Source organism: Carcharhinus amblyrhynchos, chromosome 3 (genome assembly GCF_965287045.1).
Source record: "Carcharhinus amblyrhynchos chromosome 3, sCarAmb.v2.hapA, whole genome shotgun sequence".
Classification (NCBI taxonomy): Eukaryota; Metazoa; Chordata; class Chondrichthyes; order Carcharhiniformes; family Carcharhinidae; genus Carcharhinus; species Carcharhinus amblyrhynchos.
Genome location: NC_137326.1, coordinates 72571787 through 72589546, shown reverse-complemented (window position 1 = coordinate 72589546; position 17760 = coordinate 72571787). Strand labels below are relative to the sequence as shown.

The window sequence follows — 17760 nt, the reverse complement described above, 5'->3', positions numbered from 1 at the left end:
CACACTCTGTTACAGAATCATTCCTCCACACTCTCCTTGAAGGCCCAGTGATGTCTGTACTTCCCCCCCACTCACCTCTAGCCTCTGCCACTATTCCCGGATCTGTCCCCTTGCCATCTTCGCCCAGGCCTTTCCTACTCTCTTTGGTCTCTAACACACAGGCTCAGGCAAGTTGGTGCTCTTACTCTTCTGCCCAATGCAGCAGTCGCGGCAGGGATGGGAGAGTTGTCAATCAGATTGGCCAGAAGGTGGGATTTCCTCCTGAGCGAGGGATGGAAATCCCACCTGCAGTTAACCAACCCCTTTTGGAGTATAAGTTGGAGTTGGTGGGTATGCGTTCCCCACAGACCCTTCACATGGCAGGAGGCTAGCTCTGCCATCTTAAATAGCCAGGCCATGATATCTGCACTCATTGGGAAGCTTCTCATAATCACCCAAATGGCACTGATTACAAAGGCATTGCTTCTAATATATTAGGCATGCTATTTCAGGCAGTTCAGTGCATAGCGATTTAAAAACCACAGATTTCATGCTACATTGGGTCTTCAAACAGCTGCACGCAAAGTTATCCTGGAGGTAAGTGAGGACTTTGAACAGTGTCAATTCACACAAATAGCAGAAAAGTTGACTGATCATTGAGGCGCTGGTTAGGTGCGGTGGGCACAGTTACTTTGCCCCATTCACAAGAAGGACAATGGTATTCGTGACCTGCTTCCCAGCTGAGCTTGCAAGTTGTAATCGATTCTAGAAAGGGTTAAATCACTGCGAATAATGTTCTGAGGTAATTCAGAGATTGGATTGTTTGGAATGAAATACTGTTTACAGAAGGAAATCATTTGTTTTTGATTAAGCAAATCTGCCCTATCAATGACGCAATAGGTCAAGTGACCTCTGTAAACTCAAGTGGTTTAGGAGCAGTGAGAATGATTGGAAACTTGATACACAGTTTTGCCCCAACTTACTGCCAGCCTTTCTTTGTAAGACAAAACCACAACCCATGGATTTTGCCATCAGCATGATATATTTTTATAAGCCAGGGGCAAAAAGGGGACTTTTTGAAGGCATTGCTAATCATTTCAGCTCCTGCTTCTCAATGGCTTGCATTTGCACAATCTCTTCAAGCCATCCCAACTCACAACACACACAAGAATGGATTGAGAGGTTGGAGATAGCTTTGGAGAGTAGAAAAAAAGCCTGAGTTAAAATAAAGACATTGAAAACTTTTTACTTTATAGATGTGTTCCAGAGGATGGGCCAAGACACTTCTGTCACTCCAAGAGGAAAGCATGGGGTATGTACATAGCCCGATAGCAAAGACCCTGCTATTAAAGAGTGCCAAGCATTGCATGCAAATGCAAGCTTTTGTGACAGAGACCCTCACTCACATCTCAGTAACACAAGACTTGAGTAGCCTGCTAACACACAATCTGGTGATACAGGCCCTCACAACTGCCTAATAATGTAGAAGCATGTTCAACCAGATGGCGCAAATCTTATGACCTAATATTGCAGACCCCCCACTGCCCAGTAACATTGGCCCTCCTGCACTGCTTTGCAACATGGACCCTTATGATTGCTAACACTGAAACTCACGAACAGCCTTATAACACAAGCTGCTCACACTGCTTGGTAACAGAGGAACAGATATAGAGTCTGGTAATATAGATCCCCTCCCTGTACTGCCTGTAACATAGACCCAATGACAGATCTTCTGCAGCGAAGGTGAAGCATCTCCTCCACATGGCATGTTACTGGTTTCAACCGAACCAGTGAGGGCCAAGGGAAGAGTAAAAATGCTTTTTCAAACAGAGACATAAGAAGTTATATCACATCTCGAGAGGGTGTTTCACAATCCCAGCCCGATGTGTCCAGCAAAGCAGCTGATCAGGAGATTGAGATAGGGAATAAAAAGTATGCATTCAACCTCCAACACCTACCTTTCCCAACGGAATCAATTCACCAAATTCTTCTGCAATCTTCAAGAATTAGTGATTAATCTACTACATCCATGATTTTAATCAGTCCACCAATGGTTGTCATGCCTTTGGTTGCCTAGACCCCAAATTCTGGAATGCCTCCCTATAGCTCGCCATTTCTCTCCTACACTCCCCTCCTTTACAACATCCTTTAAAATCCACCTCTTTGACCTAGTTTTTGGTCACTTGATCTAATATCTCCTTATGTAGCTCTGTGTGCTATCTTGTTTCATAATGTTCCTGTAAGACACCTGGATACTCAATTAGGTTAAAGGTGCCATATAAATATAAGTTGTTGCTGGAGAATATCCAGAAGAAAAATTCATGGAAAACATTAAAAAAATGCATTTTTGCTTCTATGACTATTTCTGTTGATTCGTTTTTTTTTTAAAAATTAAAGAGCGATATAAAGCTGGCATTGGAAATTGGAGGTTGTGAAGAAATCTCTAGGAATGCATCCAACTACAATTGGCAACACCACCTCCAGGTCTTCCTATGCCTTCATTATCTTTCATTGCCAAACAAGACCAGTCCAGGAATAGTCATCCCAGGCCTCTCATTACAATCCCATTTCTTCCAATATTGTTTCTGGCACATGTTTGATCAACAGCAATTCGCTTCATGCTCAATTGCAGAGCTTTGGACACAGAGCACAACTAAGGAATTTGGACATCAAGCCGAGAAGTCTGATGAGGTTTTCTGTCCCATAACCGCCTCAGTGCCTGAATCACTGATATGTACCCACAGGGCAAAGCATTTTCCCAAGGTGGCAAGCTCATGAAATTATCCATTACACTTAAGAAGTTCTTTTGCAGGTTGTGGGCATCGCTGAATAGGCCAGCATTTATTGCCCATCCCTAATAGCCCTTGAGGTGGTGGTGATGAGCTGCTTTCTAGAACCACTGCGGTCCATATGGTGCAGGTACACCCACAGTGCTGCTAGGGAGGAAGGTTCAGGATTTTGACCCAGTGACAGTGAAGAAATGATATAGTTCCAAATCAGGATGATGAGTGACCTGGAGGAGAACTTGCAGGCGGGTTTTCCTATTGTCTTCCAGAAGTCATGTGTTTGGAAGTTTCTGTCGAAAGTACCATGGTGAGTTCCTACTGTGCATCTTATGGATGGTACACACTGTTGACAATATTCACAATGGTGGAGGGAGTGGATGTTGAACGTGGGGGCTAGGATGGAAAACAAGCATGCTGCTTTATCCTGGATGGTGTCAAACTCCTTGTATGTTGCTGGAACTGCACGGATCCAGACAAGTGGAGACTATTTCATCACACTCCTGACCTGTGTTAACAGACCACACATGCAAGCATTTCTTATTATGCTACTACCCACCCCGTTCGATGACATATTGCAGCACCAATTAGAAATATTTGCAGAGGACGTAGATCATTACAAGGATTTAGCTGGAACAAAATTATGTTGCAACACATTATGTCCTCAAGGATGATACATCTTCCCATCTCCTCTCACCTTCACTGGCACCCTAGACATATTTTCTTTCACCTTTTTCCATTGGGATATAGATATAAAAGTCTAGGGGCACATACTAACCAACTCAAGAACAGCTTCTTGCCTGCTGCCATCAGACTTTTGAACAGACCTGCCTCATATTAACTTGATCTTTTCTACACCCTAACTATGAACGTAATATGACATTCCGCATGCTCTCTTTCCCTTCTCTATGAACGGGATGTTTTATCTGTATAGTGCAGTGTCACAGTAATAGCTAGGATGTATAGGTAAATCAAGCTAATGCAAGGCAGGTCCATTCAAAAGTTTGATGGCAGCAGGGAAGAAACTATTTTTGAATTGGTTTATACGTATCCTAAGACTTTTAAATCTTTTTCCTGATGGAAGAAGGCAGAAGAGAGCCTGTCTAGGGTGCACGGGGTCCTTAATTATGCTGGCTGCTTTTCCAAGGCAGTGGAAAGTGTAGGCAGTGTCAATGGATGGGAGGCTGGTTTGCGTGATGGACAGGGTTTTGTAGTTTATTGCAGTCTTGGACAGTGCAGGAGCTTGTCCAAGACTGCAATAAACTACAAAATCCAAGCAGGAGCTTGTCCTGCTCTGAGAAAGTAGGGCATTGATGGGCTTTCTTAACTATAGCGTCCACATGGAGGGACCAAGACAGATTGTTGATCTGGACACCTAAAAACTTGAAGCTGTCAACCATTTCTACTTTGTCCCCATTGATGTAAATAGGGGCATGGCTTCCTGAGGCCAATGACTGTCTCCTTCGTTTTAACGACATTGACGGAGAGATTATTCTTGTCACACCAGTTCACCAGATTCTCTGTCTCTTGCCTATGCTCTGTCTCATCATTGTTTGAGATCTGATTCACAACGGTGGTCTCATCAGCAAACTTGAAAATCAAGTTGGAGGGGAATTTGGCTACACAGTCAAAGGTGTATAAGGAGTATAGTAAGGATCTGAGTACACAGCCTTGCAGAGCACCGTTTGATGCAGTCTACCAGCCTCTGAATCCTTCCATTGAGCAGCCCTGTCCTGAAAGGGTGGCAGTGTGAATACACAAGCAGCAGCAATGTCACATCCTCAAACTGTTCCCAAACATGCAGCACAGCCAGCAAATCATTTTATGAAATCTCCCTGGGAAAGAATCTCTCAAAGCTCATAAGCTCTCCAATCTAAATGAGATAATTATTAAAATCAAAGCAACCACAGCAATAACTTACCTTCGATCCTTGAATTGTCAACAATCAGCATTCACATTACACAAGGAAACATTGAGGGTGGACATTCAACTCCAGAGGGGCTGTCTATTAAATCCTCATCTAAAGTTCCTTACCAACACAGTCACTGAGCATCCTGAACAGCTCAGCATCGGACCAGATCTCAACTGATGAAAATGCAGAACTGTTCCAGGAGCTTTGAATTTAAAGCTTATAGAGGGGCTGGTGCATTGATCCCACCTTAAGGTCAAAGCCAACTGGGGTGGCGGCATACCAAACCTGACTCAGAAGTCGGGCAGGCAATATCCTGAAGATTGAGCTGAGGTAAATATTTCACAGTGATTCCAAAATTTGCAGAAAAGCTGCTCAGCCAACACAAAACGCATTTGGGTCAATGAATCCCTCCTTTGTGAAAACCATTGAATCATAGAAAGGAAGGTCATTCGGCCTGGCTTTCCACAAGGGCAAATCAACATGTCCCACTTGCCGACCCTTTTCCCCTTGGTCATGCAATGTTTTCCTCTACAAGTGTGTCCCCATTACCTTTTGATTTAGCCACAAAAATCTGCCACTTTCACACTCCCAGACTTTGCATTCCAGATCCAATCACTTGCTGCACAAGTCTGCTTTTCCTCATGGCACTAGTGGTTCTTTTATCAATCACTCTAAGTTGGTATCCTCTGGTTCTCTTTGTCCCCACTGATGCCAATAGAACAGTTTCTATCTACTCTGTCCAGACCCATTATGGTTTTGAACAATTCTATCACATCCATTGCCTTTCTCTTCTCTGACAGAACTACCCCAGCTTCTCCAACCTATCCACGTGTTTGAAGTCTCTGGACTCACTGTAAATCTTTTCTGCACCTCTGTTAAAGTCTTCACATTCTTCTTAAAATGTGGAGCCCAGAAAAGACACGCTACTCCAGTTACAGCCTAAGCAAAGTTTTAGAAAGGTTCATCAGAACTTCCTTGATTCTATACCCAGTGTTTCTATTTCTAAAGCCCAGAGTCCTTTTCATAGATTCATAGAATCACTGCAGGCTACTTGGCCCATTGAGGCTGTACCAACTCTCTGACAGAGCATCTTACCTAGTTCCCAAGCCCATAACCACAAGTATTTACCCCACTAATCCCCTAACCCACACACTTTGGGACACTAAGGAGTAATATAGCATGGCCAATCCGAATAAACTTAACATCTTCGAACAGGGGGAGGAAACCACAGCACCACAGGAAATCCAAGCAGACACAGGGAGAATGTGCAAACCACACAATGTCAGCCAAGGCTGGAATCAAACCTAGGACTGTGGCACTGTGAGGCAGCAGTGCTATCCATTGGGCCACCCCAACTACTTTTAAGTCACTTTCACAACTTGTCCTGCCACCTTCAATCATATACCCAAAATCACCCTCTCTCGGCATCCTCTTCAGAAATCTATCCTTTAGTTGAGATTGACTCTCCTCATTCTTGGTGCCAGAGTAAGTTACTTCACATTTCTGAGCATTAAATTTAATTTCTGGCCTGTCCACCCATTCTACCAGCCTGTTTATATCCTTTTGACGTATATCATTGTTCTCCTCACAGCTCACAATACTCCCCAAATTTGTAATCTGCAAATTTTGAAATTGTGCACCTAAATTTAGGTCAACAATATAGGTCAAGAAAAGCAGTGGTCTTAGTACTGACCCCTGGGGAACTCCAAAGTACATTTTTCTCGAGTCCAAGTAACAACTATTCATCACTATTCCCTGTTTTCTGTCATTCAGTTAACTTTATATCCAAACTGTCATGGTCTCTTTTATACCATGGGCTTCAACTTTGCTGACAAGCCTACTATGTGGCACTTTATCAAACATTCACCCCACTCTCATCTGCTGCCACTCCTTATTACAGCATCCAACTGTTATGTGAATGGCTCCAGACCTTGTTTGCCTGCCCTGCTTAGCCTACTTCAGTCACAAGTTACTATGGAAAGGTGTTGTCACCGTGTTCTTTCTATATAAGGCTCCGACAGGTGGAAAGCTTCTCTTGGGCCTTGATGACAGGAAATGAATACAATGGACTGACCAAAACTGGGGCATCAGGTCCCAGAAATCCTGGAATGTTGCAACACATTGGGCCCTTCTCGCCTACGCTGGTAATTTGCACAAGCTGTTCATTTAGTCCCACACCACACCTCTATAAGTTGCAAAGGTAGCATGCTATCAGATGCAGAGTACACATCATATCAGTGAGTAGGTGCACACAAGCTCTGAAAAAGAATTGCATTTACATAGCACCTTTCACAATCTCAGAATTCTCTGAAACACTTCATAGCCAACTAAGGTGCAATTATTGTGATAATGTAAGGAAACCCAGCAGTTAATTTGCATAAAGCAAATAATAAATAATGAATTAATTATCAATTGAAGGATTAAGGGTGGAATTTCTCTACACTCTAGCTATGACTGTATATTTTGCGCCCTTGCCTTTCCTTCTTCCCTATGTACTCTATGAAAGGCATGCTTTGTCTGTTCAGTGTGCAAGAAACAATACTTTTCACTATCCCAATATACGTGACAATAATAAATCAAGACAAACATTGACCAGAGTATCGGGAGAACACCCCTCCTTCTTTGAATAGTGGTGTGGGATATTTTGAAAGGGCAGATGGGGCCTCAGTTTAACATCGCAGCCAGGAGATGGCATATCAGACAAGATATAGGGAATACTTCTTGAAAAAGGGAGGTGACATTCCTAAGGAATCTCATTCTGCAATATTGCTGACACTGAACCGATTTCAGATTCAAATAGTTCTGGTTTGAACTTACATAATCTTTCAGCTACGACATTTAGTCTTAAATGCATCAAATTCAACGCCAGGATAGATAGCTTCTATCAATCATGCGACTGAGCTATTCTTCACTATAATTGGACCAGAGAAGGAAATACAAATGTTACAGACATTTGCATTCTCAGTGTTAGTGATCAGCAGCATTGCAAACTGTTGCTTCCAGGTGCGTTCATAACATTATGGGCAAAAACCCAAAGCCAACGTAAAGGATCACGGGGATTAGTAACACAATCTCTCTATCAATCCCTCACATGATAAGTATTTTCTCTGTGAAATAAGCATATAACTTGGAACAGATTTCCCTGCCAACCAGCATCATGATATCCCAATCTTCAGCAGCCAGGTCTGATAGCTGTTGTTATTCCACAATCCCGACTGCATTCAACTTCCCAGCCCATACTTGGAGAAACAGAACTAATTTTCAGAGATGGCTCCAGTTTGAAATGGGAAGACCAACAATGCAGCAACAAGTTACATTTATTTAGTCCAATTTAGTACCCTTAACCCAGTCTAATTATTTACAGGGCACTTTTAACAGAAGTAAAAAAGTCGACCTCGCGCTGGAGGAGGAGGAGGAGGAAGAACTGGACAAGACGGATTACAAGTATGAGATGCTCGAAGATAATTATTCAAGGTGGGGGAGACAGATTAAGGGAGAGGGGTTTAGGGAGAGAGTTTCAGCGTTTCGGGCCAGTGCAAGGCTCTGCTTTTGCAAGTGGCATACTGAGATCAAAAACAGTGAGGCAGCTTCAATGTGTAGAGGCAAGCCTCACAAGATTTAAAAATAATCATCCCAGTTTACATCCAGGTTCATTTGAGAGAAGATTACGTTACCACAGAACTATTTGCTTTAATTACAGTCCGGAAGGGTTCAGGGCAAATTCTCCTTTTCTAACTAGTAAAGCACCCTTGGCCTTGATTTTCCCACAGAGCAGATGAAATGAAGGCATTGTTTACTTTCCGTTTGATTTAGTTTTTTTTCAGTGCCTGAGCGGAGGCACTGACACTGGATCTTATGAGACAGACATTAATATAAACAAGTGAAAAAAAAACATTCCTTTATCATTTAACATTCTCGGGCCTTACCTTCCCCAGCAGAGACAATGGCCATCTCTTTAAATGCCTAAAGGCAAGCCCAAGAGAACCAATCACAATCAACCCCCATTTAGCAAACTGACTACAGAATATTTCTTGATGATTAATGGTAAAAATATTCTATTACAGCAAGCTTTATTGCAATTTTAATGCTCTGTTGGGGAAAAGCAGATCATAATTCCTCAAACGTTGGATTTAGTTGTAACCTTTAACTTCTTGGAGCAACGCCTGTGCTAAAAATACCTCTTTTACCGGCAATAAGCTGTTTTGCCTGAGGAACAGCAAGTAGTCTTACAACATCAGGTTAGACGCCAACAGATTTATTTGGTAGCACAAGCTTTTGGAGCATTGTCCCTTCATCAGATAATTCATGCACTCGGACACCCAGATCTCTCTGCACCTCAGAGCTCTTCAATTTCTCACCATTTAGATAACATGCTTCTTTTTTTATTCTTCTTGCCAAAGTGAACAATTTCACATTTTCCAACCTTATACTCCATTTGCCAAATCTTTGCCCACTCACTTAACCTAACTATACCCTCATGTCCTCCTCAAAACTTAGAGAGAGATAGGGAGGAAAGCGTCATTAGCAAATTTGGCAACCATCCCTTTAGTCATTCATTAGGAAGTTGGATTATAGAACTGCCAGGCTATTTGTCAATGGAAGACTTCAGGGAGAAGCTCAACCCTTTGCTCACCTGGCACCCTGTTATGTTCAGATCATCAGATAAGGCAAAAGAGAATCCAAAGAGCTTCTGCAAATACATAAAGGGCAAAAGGGTAACTTGGGAGAGAGTAGGACCTCTTAAGGATCAACAAGGTCATCTATGTGCAGATCCCAAGACAGGGTGAGATCCTAAATGAATATTTCTCATCAGTACTCACTGTTGAGAAAAGCATGGATGTTAGGGAACTTGGGGGAAAAAACAGTGATGTCTTGAGGAGTAAACATATAACAGAGGTGGTGGTGCTGGAAGTCTTAAAGCGCATCAAGGTAGATAAGTCCCTGGGACCTGATGAAGCGTATCCCAGAACATTGTGAGAGGCAGTGATATTTGAATCATCGATAGTCACAGGTGAAATACCTGAAGATTGGAGGGTGGCAAATGTTGTGCCTTTGTTTAAGAAGGGTTGCAGGGAAAAGCCTGGGAACTACAGGCCAATGAGCCTCACATTTGTAGGTATTTTGAGAGACAGGATCTACGGGCATTTAGAGATGCAAGAACTGATTAGGGACAGTCAGCAAGGTTTGAGTGAAAAATCATGTCTCACAAATTTGATTGAGTTTTCTGAAGGGTGTAACCAAGAAGGTAGATGAGAACAGTGCAGTTGATGTTGTCTACATGGACTTTAGCATTGACATGGTACTACTTGGTAGGTTGTTGCATAAGATTAAATCTCATGGGATCCAGGGTGAAGGAGCCAAATAGATACAAAATTGGCTTGATGACGGAAGACAGAGGGTATTTGTAGAGGGCTGTTTTTCAAACTGGAGGCTTCAGGGATCAGTGTTGGGTCCACTGTTATTTGTCATTTGTATTAATGATTTGGATGAGAATATAGGAGGCATGGTTAGTAAGTTTGCAGATGACACCAAGATTGGTGGCATAGTGGACAGTGAAGGTGGTTATCTAGAATTGCAACGGGATCTTGATCAATTGACCCAGTGGGCTGACGAATGGCAGATAGAGTTTACTTTAGAAAAATGTGAAGTGTTGCATTTTGGTAGATCGAACAGGGCAGGACTTACTCAGTTAATGGCAGGGCATTGGACAACATTAAAGAACAAAGATCTAAGGGTACAGATTCATAGCTCCTTGAAAGTGGAGTCACAGGTGGACAGAGTGGTGAAGAAAGCATTCGGCCTGCTTGGTTTTGTTGGTCGAACATTGAATACAAGAGTTGGGATGTCTTGTTGAAGTTGTACCAGACATTGGTAAGGCCACACTTGGAATACTGTGTACAGTTCTCGTCACCCTATTGTAGAAAGGATATCATTAAACCAGAAAGAGTGCAGAAAAGATTTACGAGGATGCTACCAGGACTTGATAGTTTGAGCTACAAGGAGAAGGTGGATAGACTGGGACTTTTCTCTCTGGAGCGTAGGAGGCTGAGGGGTGAACTTAGAGGTCTATAAAATAATGAGGGGCATAGATCAGCTAGATAGTCAATATCTTTCCCCAAAGGTAGGGGAGTCTAAAACTAGAGAGCATAGCTTTAAGGTGAGGGGGAGGGATACAAAACAGTCCGGACTGGCAACTTTTTCACACAGAGGGTAGTGAGTGTCTGGAACAAGCTGCCAGAGATAGTAGTAGAGGCAGGTATAATTTTATATTTTTCAAAGCGTTTAGACAATTACATGGGTAAGGTGGGTGTAGAGGGATAGGGGCCAAACACAGGTAATTGGGATTAGCTTAGGGTTTAAAAAAAGGGCTGGCTTGGACAAGTTGGGCCAAAGGGCCTGTTTCCATGCCATAAACGTCTATGATTCTATGACACTATGTGCCCATAGGGATGGGCACTTTACTTTCAAAAAGCAACATGGAATATGAAAGCTGTACCTTCACACAATGGATTCCCAGGGAGTCAGGTGACTTATTTTATTGTTTCTGTACAGACATAGATATTTCTGAATATTCCTCTTGTAAGTTACTTAAAATGCAAATGACTTTCCCAGGTGCTAATGGACTCCACCTCACCATTTCAATGAAAGAAATTTGAAATGACAATAGATGCTAAACTTGCCGGGCCCATGAGGATGGAATTTCAAATAGTTATTCAGGACAACAACTGTAGGTGGAATATTGATGAGCTAGCAAATATCCTCCGTGGCGTGACAAATTCCTTAATCATTAACCCGTTATGTGGACAATAGACACTTCTGTCATATAACAGAAACTGGCTTGCAATAATAAATACCTGAAAGTATCTTATTAATCCACAAGGACAGTAGATCAATGTGGGATACAAAGACTAAAGGGAAGCCATCTCTCACCTAAAACAAAGAAAGGCCCTGCTTCAAAAGTCTTAAGAGGAGAATTGGGGCTTCTTTGTTTTACCTGTCAACGTATACTTCTTCACTGCAGGGACTCGATCAACTTTGCTTGAGATGAGTAAGTGTGAATTAATCAGCAGAAAACTCTGACCTTCGTTTCTTCAATGTGTCAAGAAGGAATGCTTCAGGCTTGCAATATTTCAGTACCTCGCAGACTACAAGTGACCTTTTTCAACCTATTAAGTAATACAAGTGCGTGTTGCATCTTTAGAAAGCTATTATGTGTGTATCTCGTATGTCTGAGGAATGGTTGTCATTGTGATTACACATTGGATGTTGTGAGAAATAAACTTCATCCTTTCTTCCCATCTGAACTTTAAGAAAGCCAGTTTCACATCAGTTTTTATAGCCACAATGCTAAATTACAACACTCCTTCTCAAAAACAATTTTCTTGTGGTCACCGCGAGGTCTGAAAATGGGAAATTACCTACAATTCTCTCTCCATTCATAACAACCTGGGCTTCTCACCTGGTGCCCGACATCTCACCTGCCTACTTACCTGAACTTTCCAACAAAAATTGCAGTTGGGATCATGAATCTGGATTATATGTCTTTTACAGCTATTCCAAGACTTTTGGTGTCCATTATAGTGCCTCAATCCTCGTCTTGCTGAGACAGCAATTAGATTTGAGACCTTCCTGGTCAGTGTAGCTGAATGTCAGACTAGTCAGTGCACTCTCTCAATGAGACACAGAGAGATCAGATGATGTCTTTTACCAATCAGTCCAAGGATTAATTAGGTTCATAGGTCACATTTGGTCTGTTGCAACATCACAGATTCATTTCCTCATATGTACCCTGTTCCTTTTCCACTGTCTTCACCTTGTCTGGGGAACTGCTGATAGTGCCTCTTCAGTGACAATGACCCACAAATCTTTTTCATTTTTGGATTAGGCTTCCTCCACTTATCCACATTAAATCTTTCCGTCATTCTTTAACCCACCCATCCACTCCGTCCACATGGTATTGTAGGTAATTCCACACACACAGCCTACAAAGGAGGACAGCTGGGGAGAGAAAAACCTGGTTTAAATCATTTTGATAATGGTTTGATGCACTGGAACCTTGATGCTGTGGCAGGGATTGTTGACTTGTTACTAATCCGTACAATGAGAATAAATAATTAAAAAGATTTAAATTACTGGAATTCATCTCAATTGAAACAGATAGGAAGTGGTCTAGATTATCTTCCAGCTAAGACCTAATTGAGTAGCAGAACAGGCTTAAGGGGCTGAATGGACTACTCTTGTCTTTATGTTTGGGATTCTACACAACGGGAAGAGAGAGAGAGAAACAGTATTTAATGGAGGCCATAGGATTCTTGCCTGGCTAGAACTGATGACAGCCTTGCATTGTTTTATTTCAGGAAGCACTATGTCAATCAGGCACTTAACTGGCCAGCAGAGGGTGTTCTCCAGGATCAAGGACCCCGGGGTGGAAGTCCCACTCACCAAAGGCTGCAGGCCAACCAAAAGAGGAGGGGAATAGTGATGCTGCTGTCATGAGGGAAAGAGCATTAAATTCTGCCTGGAATTAACATTTCAGACTAATGACCCAAGAACTGATGAGAGGTCATTAATGTGAAACATTGAAGCACATTTTCCTGCTCCATCCACCCCGGGAATTGGAACAAGGTGAGGGGCAGACCATGGAACTTTAGGCAGGACATTCCAGTTTTGGGGGCAGGCGCAGCTAGAAAATCCCACCCGTTAACTCAGTGTCTTTTCCCATAGATGCTGCCTGAACTGCTGAGTACAGTGAAAAGGAAATGGTTGAGATCACTGGGAGTGAATTCACGGTAATAAATCAATCGTTGGAATATAGTAGAAGAATATAACACAAGAATTAAAGACAGACAAATTAGTCTACCATGTTTTTCTTATTGAGATCCACAGACAGCATTTTGACAGACTAATATGATTTCATTTGGCCACTACGTATGCTGTATTATTAAATATGCCCAGTGAAATCAGAAATCTTTTGATTTCCTCTTTAAATACTTAAACAAAGTGCATATTCAGTGCCCTCGATGTTTGCCTTTTCTATAGAGCTTTTATTTGAGTCTTATCATTTACCCTATAGTTTACAATGAATTCATAGCTTTCTTTTGTAGAATCACAGCATCTACTTATCTTCAACACAAAAATTTCAATATTCCCATTGTCCCCATGCATACCTTCATGAACCAAGCCTTTCCTTTACTTCCTTATTATGTTTCTGACGCCTCAGGCATTTCTTTGCATTTCAATGCAACACAGTGTGGAAAAATTCTCCCGAGACAATAGACAAACATAATTTAGTTTATCCATGAGCGTCTACAGGAACCCTTCAAAAGTCCAGTCCTCCCCAGCTCATGAACCAATATCCTTTGATTCAGTTAATGCTGATTGAATTTGGAGTGAGTGACACACCATCTCATCACCTTGGCAGTGACACCCTTTGCAGTCACTTCCTGTTTGACAGCAAACTCTAACAAGTCTGGAAAGCCAGACTCTGAAAAAATACCTTGTAAGAGGCTGATTGAAAATTTGGAAGGGACTCCAGGGGACATTTTTTTGTCCAGGATGTCTCCGAATTCTGTGACTGATTAGTAAAAGAAAAGGATTGTGAGTAGAACATAATATTTTCCAGGTGACTAGAAGAGGCAACAGAACCTTTTTCCACCAAAAAAGATTAAAGTTATTGTAAAATGTTGGATAATTGTTGAATGGGGATGGAGTTTTCCCACACAGTATGATTGGAGGAAGCAAGGGAATTCAAGAATATGTTTGTCCCAGATGCCTCACCTAATTTCAGTCTCACTCTCTGTGAATGTCACAGCAGCTCACTGGGACTGCTGTTCCTTATTGCTTTCATTAGTACAAAACTGGGGCAAAGTGTTTCATTTGAGCTTCAGACTTTTTGGTTTACAAAATAAAAAGCTGTGGTTCTTCCTTTGCAGCTAGTTCATTGGCGAAAGAGTGCAAGGAGATAAGGAGTGTGCGAAAAGGGACAGAAAGGGAATAGTAAGGAAGGCTAAAAGAATTATATTTATTTTGCAGCTTTCACAACCTCAGGCCTCTCCAAGACACTTTACAGCCTACATATTACATTTAAAGTATAGACACTGTTTTAAAATATAATGTAGGTCCCCAACAGCAATCTGATCACACACAGGGGGTATGTTTTTAAGTGATGTTTTTTGTGGAATAAACATCAGCCAGGACTCCAGTCCTAACTTAATAGTTCTTTCTGAGGGATACCTTCACTCAGTCCTTTAAAGAACAAAATCAGCCTGGGAAACAGGCCCTTCGGCCCAACGAGCCCGCGCCGCCATCTTAACACCAACTCTGACCTTCCCAATGCTTGCCATTTTAACCAATCATCTTGTTCCCATGTCTACATTGCTGTCCTTAGCCTACTGCTGTATTCCAGTGAAACCCAACACAAACTTGGAAGAACAGCACCTCATCGTTGAATGAGGTACATTACAAAATCAGTTTGGATTTAACACTGAGTTCAACAACCTCATTTTGATTTTTTTCCCCAAACCCCTCCCCCACAAGGCCATCTCCAACTTGCTTTGCTGACCCTTGTTTGCTATTAACATATCCTGCCAACTTGACTTTATACCATTATTAGCACCTCCTTTAGACTTTAACAGCACCATTAACACTCCCTTTGTCTTGTCTTCATGACATCTTTGTCGCTCTTTCCTGATTGTCAAAGTGTTCAGGAACTAAAATATTGTCAAAGAACTGTGAAGAAGACAAGAAACTATCAAAGAACTATTAAGCGACTGTCAAAGAACAGTCAAACAACTGTCGAACTATTGTCAAGGAACTATCAAAGGATTCTAGATGAGTTAGCACTGCTTTCTCACAGCACCAGAGGTCTGGGTTTAATTTCAGCCTTGGGTGAATGTCTGTATGGAGTTTGTACATTCACGCCATATCTGAGAGAGTTTCATTTGGGTGCTCCAGTTTCCCCTCACACTCCACAAAGATGCGCGGGTTAGGTGGATTGGCTGTACTAAATTGCCCTTTGTCAGGGGGATTAGCAAGGTAAAACATGGGGTTACAGGGATAGGGTCTAGGTGGGATTGCCGTCAGTGCAGTTGCCACGGCTCAAATAACCTCCTTTGAGCGGTAGGGATATTATAAGTTGGAATGGAAGGGTAAGGGCAAACGATGGTGGGTGTGAGTCCACAAAAGTTGGCATTGGGCCAAATAGGGCATGGAGTGTGAGGAGATGGGGGATGAATAGGGAACTTTTGGTTAGCATAGGGGATATAAGAGGGCAGAGAATGGTAATAGGTTGACATGGAGCATGGAGATTGTGTGGGTGTGTGAGGGTGTTAGGGGTGAGTGTTGTTTTTGGTTTTAATCTTTTTTAAAAAATCTTACACAAAATGGCAGAGCACAGAAGCAGGTCTCCCCCCCAGACCATATCCACAACCAGCAGCCTCTCTGCACTTTGAGATGACTTTTATTCCAGCCCATTTCCCAGAACACAAAAAGGATACTGTGGGCTGCAATTTTCAACAATCGAGTTGGTAGAGCTGAGACCAAGAAAAAAATGCTGGAAAATCTCAGCAGGCCTGGCAGCACCTGCAAGGAGAAATGTGCTGATGTTGCGAGTCCAGGTGACCCTTTGTCAAAGGTCACCTGGACTCAAAACGTAGGCACTTCTCTCCTTACAGATGCTGCCAGACCTGCTGGGATTTTCCAGCACGTTCTCTTTTGGTTTCAGATTCCAACATTCACAGTAATTTCCTCTTAATTTATAGTAGCGCTGGGAATTTCCCATAGTCTCTGCATCCAATTCAGGACAGAAAACCTGGCCCTCTATTTCTTATTTCTTCTTAAATACCCACTGGATCAGTTTATAGTTGAGTTGGGCTTAATTGCCTTTGAGTTTCCTTATACTTTCCAATAATGCAGATCAAAATTGTCATGAACGATTCCATGCCTGCAACTATCAACAGCTTTGATCGAACTTTACACAGCATTTAGCTAGAGGCACTCCCAAACCGATATAAGGCCGTGACAATTTGCAAGCCATGTGTCCTTAAGTGAGGAACATTCTGGGCTGGATATAAAACACGCGTTTCAGAGGTCAACAGATTTTCTCCTACCGCAAGGTCACCCAAACTATTGTGAAGTGTCTCTAATATCACCTTTATGCTATTTCAAACTAATTAGAAGTGGGTGCTTTTGACTTGGCTTTTCCATAGGCTTATTCTCACTGTCCCTGCAGCTGTTTGAAAATCATATTTTTAACTCTCAATTCTTTTCCTATGATTGATCAGAATCTTACCCGTACATTGCCGCTAATGCTCAAGACTGGAGAAGATATCCCTCAAATGGGCCAAGCACAACCCAAGTGATGACATCATTTTTAATTACATCACTGACGCAGAGTACATCAAAAAGCTGTGGAAATATTGCACAATGCAAACATATTAGTATCAAGATCTGTCTGCATCCCTATCATAGGTGCTTTTTCAGAGCAAGATTGCAGCTATTCCCTGTATGTCGTAATCATACTGAAATACATCTCCTGAATTTGAACTTAATTCAACAATAGAATTCAACTCATCCAAACTATATCATGGATACTTCCGTAATGTTTGTGCCATGAAACACAACAAATTATTCACAAAGGTTGGAGCAGTTAAGAGGTAAAGATCTCACGTGTCACATCCCTCAGAGCAAACTGTGGTCAGTATTAATTCATCTTACAACTTTGAAAGTTACTGCAGCACACTGCTTACCTTTCGACTACACTCTCTCCGTTCCAACAAGTTGAACTGTCTTGTGGCAGGAGTTCATCTTCGCATATCTGCTCTGCCAGAGAAGCATGGAAGGTTCTGAACCGTCGGATGTAGTTCATGAAGTCCCTGCCAAAGTAGACACAAAATCAACCTTCCTCTATGCCCAGGTCCAATACAAGAAAACAATCCACTGTATGAGGAAAATGTGCATTGCAAACCCAATGTACAATCCACTCCCCTTGCAAATGGCTGCACTGTACAGTAGCTTTACATCACTTCAAAACCTCCACTTTAGACATTTGTTGGTATAAAACACCAACGGATGGCAGATATCTTAAAA

The 17760-nt window shown here is 42.1% G+C and overlaps 1 protein-coding gene across 4 annotated transcripts in view; it reads right to left on the bottom strand.

Annotated features, from left to right (window-relative positions):
• gpc5b (glypican 5b) overlaps positions 1-17760 on the bottom strand; it is a 530906-nt gene that overhangs the window by 266238 nt on the left and 246908 nt on the right. For all 4 annotated transcript variants that reach the window (XM_080185282.1, XM_080185279.1, XM_080185280.1 and 1 more), the window contains one exon: positions 17421-17546. In XM_080185282.1, the coding sequence (XP_080041408.1) occupies positions 17421-17546 (126 nt within the window). The remainder of the gene's footprint in view (positions 1-17420; positions 17547-17760) is intronic.